The sequence below is a fragment of the Rhinopithecus bieti genome, unplaced genomic scaffold, assembly GCF_001698545.2.
Source record: "Rhinopithecus bieti isolate Rb0 unplaced genomic scaffold, ASM169854v2 scaffold_3041, whole genome shotgun sequence".
In the NCBI taxonomy this organism is placed as follows: Eukaryota; Metazoa; Chordata; class Mammalia; order Primates; family Cercopithecidae; genus Rhinopithecus; species Rhinopithecus bieti.
Genome location: NW_016804262.1, coordinates 2416697 through 2427306, shown reverse-complemented (window position 1 = coordinate 2427306; position 10610 = coordinate 2416697). Strand labels below are relative to the sequence as shown.

Here is a 10610-nt window from a genome sequence, read left to right as displayed (position 1 = left end):
TTTTGAGATGGGGTCTTACTCTGTCATTTAGGTTGGAGTGCAGTGGCGCAATTTCGGCTCACTGCAACCTCCACTCCCAGGCTCAAGTGATCCTTCCATCTCAGCCTCTCAAATAGCTGGGACCACAAGCGCACACCACTACGCCCAGCTAATTTTTTGTATTTTTAGTAGAGGTAGGATTTCGCCATGTTGCCCAAGCTGGTCTTGAGCTCCTAAGCTCAAGCAATCCTCCTTCCTTGGCCTCCCAAAGCGCTGGGATTACAGCTGTGAGCCACGGTGCAAAGCCAAGCTTTTTATCACAGTAGCTTTTTCCCCCACCTTCTATAGATAGTCTTTTTGGTTTCTTGAGAACATACTTTGAGAAATCCAGGTGACTGTAAACACTTTGGAATGAGTTAGGATGGTTTTCCGCTCATTTGGGAATTAAGGATAAATGACAAGCGAGGAGATATATACAATAGTTAGAATGTGTTAAGTAGCCTCCAGAAAATCAGTAAAAATGGAGCGTGACTCATGTGCATTGACCTGTAGAACAGTGGTTCTCAAACATCTTAGTTTTATAGTTTTTACCTTGTTTATACTCTTAACAGTTAAAGAGCTTTTGTTTATATAGATTATAGCTATCAATATTTACTGCATTCAAAATTAAAACAGAAAATTTTAAAACTTAAGTATTAACTGATTTAAAATAATAAAGCTATTTCATATAAACAACCCTTTTGAAGTGAACAGTAACTATTTTCTAAAGATAAAAAAATTTTGTGGAAAGAGTGACATTGTTTTGTTTTAAAATCTTTTAGTGTCTGGCTTAATAAAATACCTCTGAATTCTCATGAATCTGCTTCTCTGTTCAACCTGAGTCCGTTGAATCACATAATCACATGAAGTTGCCTCTGGAAAACTCCATTGTATACTCATAAGAGACTGAGAAAAAGGCAAATGAAACTTCATGTTTTTGTGAAAATAATTTTGAGTTGGCTGATATCATGAGAGGGTCTTGGGGGAGCCAAGGGTCTGCAGACCACGCTTGTAGTACCGCCATAGGAAATAAACATGTTAACTAGATTACCGCCTCAGAGCTCATGCTTTGGATTCCTATTGCCTGGATTGGAATTCCAGCTTCCCTACTGGATGTTATTTAATGTTGTCATTTTCCTAATTTGTTAAATGGACTAATTGGACCGTTTAAATTATAGGATTGTTAGGATTAAATGTAATTACACTCATAAAGTATTATTATTATTATTATCACTTAATAAAATGCTACCTTTGTTTTTTTTTTTTTTTTTTTTTTTTTTGAGACAGAGTCTCTCTGTCACCCAGGCTGGAACGCAGTGATGCTATCTCAGCTCACTGCAACCTCCGCCTCCTGGGTTCAAGTGATTCTCCTGCCTCAGCCTCTCGAGGAGCTGGGATTATAGGCATGTGCCACCACACCTGGCTAATTTTTGTATTTTTTAGTAGAGATGGGGTTTTATCATGTTAACCAAGCCAGTCACGAACTCCTGACGTCATGATCTGCTCGCTTTGGCCTCCCAAAGTGTTGGGATGACAGGCGTGAGCTACTGGCCTGGCCCTTAAAATGCTACCTTTTACTATCAAAGTTTTAGTCCCGTTATGTCACTCTTGCTCAGAATTTTCTGTTGGTTTCCTACCTCACTTAGAGCTTTGGCTTTTACAGTGGCTTTATAAGGTTTTTCTTCATGATCTGGCATATTGCTGCCTCTCTGCTTTCATATCCTTGTTCTCATCTCACATCCCCCCCACTCACTTTGCAAATAGTGGCCTTCTTGCATTCATCTAAAACCAGTCATGTCTTTCCTAAGGGCCTTTGTTTTATTATTTTCTCCACAGAGTGTTCACTTCTTCAAATATTGTTTTGCTTCCCTTGTCCTTCAGGTTTTTGCTTTAACGCACCTGAGTGAAATCCTTTTTCATTTAACCCATCCACACAAATTGGCCCTGTCTCCCTTCTCTGCTTTATTTTTTTTTTTCCCCTATAGCATTTTTAGTTTTGTAGCACACTAAGTATTTACTTATTTGTCTCTCTTTCTCTAGAATGTAGGCTCCAGTAGGGATGGATTTTTTGTTTTTATTTGTCTAATGTGTTTACTGCTATACCTTCAATACCTAGGTTGATGCTTGGTGCATATTTAAGTGCTGAAAAAATATTTTTTGAATGAATCATTATTGCTACTGTGAAGATGAAAGGGAAATAGTCTCTGTTTCTCACAAATGTATAACCTTAATTGGACAGTGCTTCAGAGATAAAATGAATTGTAAAGTGTTTATTTAGCATGGCATGTTGGATACATAGAAGTACTCATTAATTGGTGGCTGTTTCTGAAGAATAAGAAATAAAAGGATAAGACATTTTAGATAGAAATTACCTGAATAAAAGGAAACTGCATTCACATTTTAAGGGGTAGGGTAGATATTGTTTAGTGCATGCCAGAAAAGTAAGATTGCAACTGTATAGCCAAGGCTGAGGCATTCGGGTTTTGTTCTGTGGGTAATACATTTTTACATGTTCTTAAGGCAGAGGTGCTGTGATGAAAGTGGTAGGTTTGGAAGATGAAACCAGCGGAAGTCTTTGAGGTTGCCTGGGATATCCTTCTGGTGTCGGCTTAACCAGACATGCTTAATAAAGCATTTAGATAATTTATCATACATAAAACATTTGCAAAATTATAAACTATGTCCAATTATTACTTCCTCTAATTGTGTGGTAGCATGAAATTGCTATTTGACCACAGTTGTATGTTTTGAACTATTTATGTAATTGCCAACTTTATTAGACTTTATCATTTAAAACTAAGATTTTTGATTTAGAATCAATCAAGGTGTTTATACTGGTAACTAACGTGCTAAATATCTTAATACAGGGCAAAGTATGTTTAGTCCAGCAAGTATCGGTCAGCCACGAAAGACAACATTATCTCCTGCCCAGTTGGATCCTTTTTATACTCAAGGAGATTCTTTGACTTCAGAAGATCACCTCGATGACTCTTGGGTGACTGTGTTTGGGTAAGGTTTTAGATCATTTGCCTTTTAAAACCCCACCCTAACATTTTATAATGAATATAATCAAATATACAGAAAAATGGAAAGAAGCGCATAGCAAACACCCATATTACTACTACCTAGATTCTATGGTTAACAATTTGCTACATTTGCTTTATCTATCATATATCCATCTATCAACTCATTCTTTTTGTTGGTACATTTCATAATAAGTTGTAGACAACAATACATATTACCCTGACACTTGAGCATGCATGTCATTAACTAGAGTTTGGTATTTATTTGTAGTTTTTTTAATCATTCGTCTGTTTATTTCTTCCCAATTTATTTTCTCTTAAGCATATTTGCTAGATGGAACACAGTTGTCCCTTTAGACTTAGGGACTCCTTCCCCTTTTTCTAGTAACTAGTTCTCTACATTTAGTGGAATTCACCAGTTTTGAACTAACAGAATGAACATTTATTTATACACACACACACACACACACACAATGTCACAGGGTTGATACTTTCTAGTCACAAAGTATTGAATATTAATAGAAACAGAGTATGACACTCCTCGTTACGTTTTGAATAGATTTTAGTTCCAAAAAATACTTTAAAATACCTTTTTTTTAAAAAAAAAATGTATTTCCATAGGTTTTGGGAAACAGGTGGTATTTGGTTACATGAGTAAGTCCTTTACATGATTTGTGAGACTTTGGTGCACCCATCTCCTGAGCAGTATACACTGACCCCAATTTATAGTCTTTTATCCCTCAGCCTCTTCCCACCGTTTCCCCTGAGTCCCCAAAGTCCATTGCATCATTCTTACGCCTTTGCATCCTTATAGCTTAGCTCCCACTTATGAGTGAGAACATACAATGTTTGCTTTTCCATTCCCAAGTTACTTCCCTTAGAATAAGTGAGTTATTTCACTTAGAATAATAGTCTCCAGTTCCATCCAGGTTGCTGCAAATGCCATTAATTAATTCCTTTTATGGCGGAGTAGTATTCCATTTTGTGTGTGTGTGTGTGTGTGTGTGTGTGTTTATGTATGTATGTATATCACAGTAAAACACCTTAGAGATCATATTGTATAATGTTTTATTTTACAGGTGAGGAAACTGAGGTGTAGGCAGCTTAAGTGATTTATTCAGCAGTTCACATCTAGTTATTATTAGCAAAGTTCCAGCAAAACTTAGGTCTTTTGATATTCAAGCTAATGTTTATACTGTACAATATAAGGTTTGTTTCTGAAAGTATGATTTGCCATACTGTATTAGTCCATTTTCATGCTGGTAAAGACATACCCGAGACTGGAAAGAAAAGAAGTTTAATTAGACTTACGGTTCCATGGCTAGAGAGTCCTCAGAATCATGGTGGGAGGTGAAAGACACTTCTTACATGGCGGTGTCAAGAGAAAATGAGGAAGAAGCAAAAGCAGAAGCACCTGCTAAACCCATCAGATCTCATGAGAATTATTCACTATCATGAGAATAGCACAGGAAAGATTGGCCCCATGAATCAATTACCTCTCCCTGGATTCCTCCCACAATACATGGGAATTCTGGGAGATATAATTTGAGTTGAGATTTGGGTGGAGACATAGCCAAACCATTTCATTTCATCCCTGGCCCCTCTAAATCTCATGTCCTCACATTTCAAAACCAATCATGGCTTCCCGATACATCCCCAAAGTCTTAACTCATTTTAGCATTAACCCAAAAGTCCCGTCCCAAGTCTCATCTGAGCTAAGGCAAGTCCCTTCCACCTATGAGCCTGTAAAATCAAAAGCAAGCTGGTTACTTCCTGGATGCAATGGGAGTATAGGAATTGGGTAAATACAGCCATTCCAAATGGGAGAAATTGGCCAAAACAAAGGGGTTGTAAACCCCATGCAAGTTCAAAATCCAGCGGGGCAGTCAAATTTTAAAGCTCCAAAATGATCTTCTTTGACATCCTGGTCTCACATCCAGGTCACGCTGATGCAAGAGGCGGGTTTCCATGGTCTTGGGCAGCTCCGCCCCTATGACTTTGCAGGGTGCAGGCTCCTTCCTGGCTGCTTTCCCATGCTGGCACTGAGTGTGTGGGTGTTCCAGGCACACAGTGCAAGCTGTCAGTGGATTTACCATTCTGGGGTCTGGAGGATGGTGGCCCTTTTCTCACAGCCCCACTAGGCAGTGCCCCAGTAGGGACCTTGTGTGGGAGCTTTGACCCCACAATTCCCTTCCACGCTGCCCTAGCAGAGGTTCTCCATGAGGGCCCCACCCCTGCAGCACAGTTTTGCCTGGGCATCCAGGTATTTCCATACATCTTCTGAAATCTAGGCGAAGGTTCCCAAACCTCAATTCTTGATTCTGTGCACCCACAGACTCAACACCATGTGGAAGCTGCCAAGGTTTGGGGCTTCCATCCTCTGAAGTCACAGCCCAGGCTCTACATTGGCCCCTTTCAGCCATGGCTGGAGAGGCTGGGACACAGGGCACCAAGTCCCTAGGCTGCACACAGCACAGGGATCCTGGGCCCGGACCACGAAACCACTTTTCCTCCTGGGCCTCCAGGCCTATGATGGGATTGGCTGTCTTGAAGGGCTCTGACATGCCCTAGAGACATTTTCCCCATGTTCTTGGGCATTAACATTAGGCTCCTTTCTATTTATGCAGATTTCTGCAGCTGGCTTGAATTTCTCCTCAGAAAATGAGTTTTCCTTTTCTCCTGCCTTGTTGGGCTGCAAATTTTCTGAACTTTTATGCTATTTCCCCTTTAAAATGGAATGCTTTTAATAGCACCCAAGTCACCTTTTGAATGCTTTGCTGCTTAGAAATTTCTTCCGCCAGATACCTTAAATCATCTCTCACAAGTTCAAAGTTCCACAAATCTCTAGGGCAGGGGCAAAATGCCACCAGTCTCTTTGCTAAAACATAACAAGAGTCNGACACTCCTCGTTACGTTTTTGAATAGATTTTTAGTTCCAAAAAATACTTTAAAATACCTTTTTTTTAAAAAAAAAATGTATTTCCATAGGTTTTTGGGAAACAGGTGGTATTTGGTTACATGAGTAAGTCCTTTACATGATTTGTGAGACTTTGGTGCACCCATCTCCTGAGCAGTATACACTGACCCCAATTTATAGTCTTTTATCCCTCAGCCTCTTCCCACCGTTTCCCCCTGAGTCCCCAAAGTCCATTGCATCATTCTTACGCCTTTGCATCCTTATAGCTTAGCTCCCACTTATGAGTGAGAACATACAATGTTTGCTTTTTCCATTCCCAAGTTACTTCCCTTAGAATAAGTGAGTTATTTCACTTAGAATAATAGTCTCCAGTTCCATCCAGGTTGCTGCAAATGCCATTAATTAATTCCTTTTTATGGCGGAGTAGTATTCCATTTTGTGTGTGTGTGTGTGTGTGTGTGTGTGTTTATGTATGTATGTATATCACAGTAAAACACCTTAGAGATCATATTGTATAATGTTTTATTTTACAGGTGAGGAAACTGAGGTGTAGGCAGCTTAAGTGATTTATTCAGCAGTTCACATCTAGTTATTATTAGCAAAGTTCCAGCAAAAACTTAGGTCTTTTGATATTCAAGCTAATGTTTATACTGTACAATATAAGGTTTGTTTCTGAAAGTATGATTTGCCATACTGTATTAGTCCATTTTCATGCTGGTAAAGACATACCCGAGACTGGAAAGAAAAAGAAGTTTAATTAGACTTACGGTTCCATGGCTAGAGAGTCCTCAGAATCATGGTGGGAGGTGAAAGACACTTCTTACATGGCGGTGTCAAGAGAAAATGAGGAAGAAGCAAAAGCAGAAGCACCTGCTAAACCCATCAGATCTCATGAGAATTATTCACTATCATGAGAATAGCACAGGAAAGATTGGCCCCCATGAATCAATTACCTCTCCCTGGATTCCTCCCACAATACATGGGAATTCTGGGAGATATAATTTGAGTTGAGATTTGGGTGGAGACATAGCCAAACCATTTCATTTCATCCCTGGCCCCTCTAAATCTCATGTCCTCACATTTCAAAACCAATCATGGCTTCCCGATACATCCCCCAAAGTCTTAACTCATTTTAGCATTAACCCAAAAGTCCCGTCCCAAGTCTCATCTGAGCTAAGGCAAGTCCCTTCCACCTATGAGCCTGTAAAATCAAAAGCAAGCTGGTTACTTCCTGGATGCAATGGGAGTATAGGAATTGGGTAAATACAGCCATTCCAAATGGGAGAAATTGGCCAAAACAAAGGGGTTGTAAACCCCATGCAAGTTCAAAATCCAGCGGGGCAGTCAAATTTTAAAGCTCCAAAATGATCTTCTTTGACATCCTGGTCTCACATCCAGGTCACGCTGATGCAAGAGGCGGGTTTCCATGGTCTTGGGCAGCTCCGCCCCTATGACTTTGCAGGGTGCAGGCTCCTTCCTGGCTGCTTTCCCATGCTGGCACTGAGTGTGTGGGTGTTCCAGGCACACAGTGCAAGCTGTCAGTGGATTTACCATTCTGGGGTCTGGAGGATGGTGGCCCTTTTCTCACAGCCCCACTAGGCAGTGCCCCAGTAGGGACCTTGTGTGGGAGCTTTGACCCCACAATTCCCTTCCACGCTGCCCTAGCAGAGGTTCTCCATGAGGGCCCCACCCCTGCAGCACAGTTTTGCCTGGGCATCCAGGTATTTCCATACATCTTCTGAAATCTAGGCGAAGGTTCCCAAACCTCAATTCTTGATTCTGTGCACCCACAGACTCAACACCATGTGGAAGCTGCCAAGGTTTGGGGCTTCCATCCTCTGAAGTCACAGCCCAGGCTCTACATTGGCCCCTTTCAGCCATGGCTGGAGAGGCTGGGACACAGGGCACCAAGTCCCTAGGCTGCACACAGCACAGGGATCCTGGGCCCGGACCACGAAACCACTTTTTCCTCCTGGGCCTCCAGGCCTATGATGGGATTGGCTGTCTTGAAGGGCTCTGACATGCCCTAGAGACATTTTCCCCATGTTCTTGGGCATTAACATTAGGCTCCTTTCTATTTATGCAGATTTCTGCAGCTGGCTTGAATTTCTCCTCAGAAAATGAGTTTTCCTTTTCTCCTGCCTTGTTGGGCTGCAAATTTTCTGAACTTTTATGCTATTTCCCCTTTAAAATGGAATGCTTTTAATAGCACCCAAGTCACCTTTTGAATGCTTTGCTGCTTAGAAATTTCTTCCGCCAGATACCTTAAATCATCTCTCACAAGTTCAAAGTTCCACAAATCTCTAGGGCAGGGGCAAAATGCCACCAGTCTCTTTGCTAAAACATAACAAGAGTCACCTTTGCTCCAGTCCCCAACAAGTTCCTCATCTCCATCTGAGACCACCTCAGCCTGGACCTTATTGTTCATATCACTATCAGCATTTTTGTAAAAGCCATTCAACAAGTCTCTAGGAGGTTCCAAACTTCCCACATTTTCCTGTCTTCTTCTGAGCTCTCCAAACTGTTCCAACCTCTGCCTATTACCCAGTTCCAACGTCGCTTCACATTTTTGGGTATCTTTTCAGCAATGCCCCACTCTACTGGTAGCAATTACTATGTTAGTCCATTTTTATGCTGCTGATAAAGACACATTTGAGACAGGGAAGAAAAAGAGGTTTCATTGGACTTACAGTTCCACATGGCTGGGGAGGCCTCAGAATCATGGTGGGAGGCAACTTTACATGGTGATGTCAAGAGAAAATGAAGAAGCAAAAGCGGAAGCCCCTGATAAACCCATCAGATCTTGTGAGACTTACTCACTATGATGAGAACAGTATGGGAAAGACTGGCCCTCCCAATTCAGTTACCTCCACCGGGTCCCTCCCACAACACATGGGAATTCTGGGAGATGCAATTCAAGTTGAGATTTGGGTGGAGACACAGCCAAACTGTATCACATGCTGATACTGGAATGTATCTATTTATTATATTTTTTGGGGGGATTAAAAAACGTAAAAGTAACACATGAGCTCCTTGAAGGAAGAAAGGTGCACAATAAATGTTTAGTGTATTCAATTTATTTAAAATTAAAAGTTCAAAAGGTATGTAAAATGTACAATGAAGTCTTCCCTTTTGCTTTTCTCCTCAGCTAGTTTTCCTCCTCTTTAAGGCAATGATTGCCACCTGTTTTTTTGTGTATGTTTCTAGAGAGATTTTCTGTGTTATTGATTTCTATTTAGGTAAAAAGCAGGGTCACTGCATTCTGTTGTTCTCTAGAAAGTCCCTACTCAGTCCTATATCCATAGCAATTGGGCTGGCGTTTTTTTTTTTCTTCTTCTTCTTCTTTTACATTTTATATTCTCTCATAAAATGGCTTTTGCTTTGTTTTGTTTTGTTTTGATTTTTTTTTTTGAGACAATCTCTCTGTCATCTAGGCTGGAGTGCAGTGGCTTGATCATAGCTCACTGCAGTCTCCAATTCCTGGCCTCAAGCAATCCTTCTGCCTCAGCCTCATGAGTAGTTGGGATAACAGTAATGAGCCAGCTTGGCTGCATGTTTTTGAAAATAGATATGCACTCTTAAATCTGTTTTTCAGGCTCAATAGTAGTGGTTTAACTTTTAAGATTTCCAGTAATTAGATAAATTACTTGAAGCACTCCTAGTATGGTTTCGAATTTCAGACATTAACTTTCCCAGCTATTTATTTTTTTACTTTCAGGTTTTAACAACCCTCTGTGACTTTAATTTCAAGAACTGAAGCATTCTCCTTTAAGGGATAAAGTATTTTATTTTGATCATTTATGGGGAAGTACCTCTAAAAGATGCACTATATATGTTCTTTCTTTGGTAGTTCAACTTTTTCCTACTGACTTAGGGTTATGAAATATTATTGTTTTGGGTGATTCTAATCTAGAGTATTAGAATGTAAGTTTCTACTCAAAGTGATCCAAGAGTTTTAGAATTATGTTTTATTTCTTAAGTATTTCCCTCACTTGCAGCCGTTCTTTCTTCTTTTCATTTTTGTTTTATCTCTGCCCTGTAGGCACAACCTATTTGTTGTTTTTCTTTGTGGTTAGAAATTTCATGTCCAGATTTTATACAAATGAATTTTCAGTTCTGATTGCAGTGAATATTTTACTCATACAGATTTAATTAATTAATTAATTTATTTATTTTGAGAAAAGGTCTTACTTTGTCACTCTGGCTGGAGTGCAGTGGCATGATCTCAGCTCACTGCAACCTTTCCCTCCCAGGTTCAAGCGATTCTTCTGCCTCAGCCTCTTGAGTAGCTGGGACTACAGGTGCCGCCACCATGCCCAGCTAATTTTTAGTAGAGGCGGGGTTTCATCAGGTTGGCCAGGCTGGTCTCGAACTCCTAACCTCAAGTGATCCACCTGCCTCGGCCTCCCAAAGTGCTGGTATTACAGGTGTGAGCCATCGCGCCCAGCCTCACATAGATTTTTAATGTGTTTGGTTTCTGATTTATTTTTGAGATTCAGATTTTTTTTTGTCTTTAGGGTTCTAGTTCAGTCTTCAGATAACTGAAGTTAGAGATTAGAGAGCCTCCAGATAGCCATTTCTATTCTGTTGGTAGTGGTTATTGTTCTCAAATTGAAAATAGCTTTATTTTTAGGACTATAAAATAATAATGT

General features: G+C 40.3%; 1 protein-coding gene across 3 annotated transcripts in view; it reads left to right on the top strand.

The window, feature by feature from the left end:
- Nucleotides 1–10610, top strand: part of NUP35 (nucleoporin 35) — a 97946-nt gene that overhangs the window by 31486 nt on the left and 55850 nt on the right. For all 3 annotated transcript variants that reach the window (XR_001884574.1, XM_017867482.1, XM_017867481.1), the window contains exon 5: nt 2886–3027. Coding sequence is in view for 2 of the 3 variants with exons in the window: in XM_017867482.1 (XP_017722971.1) it covers nt 2886–3027 (142 nt within the window). In the remaining variant the exon portion in view is untranslated. The remainder of the gene's footprint in view (nt 1–2885; nt 3028–10610) is intronic.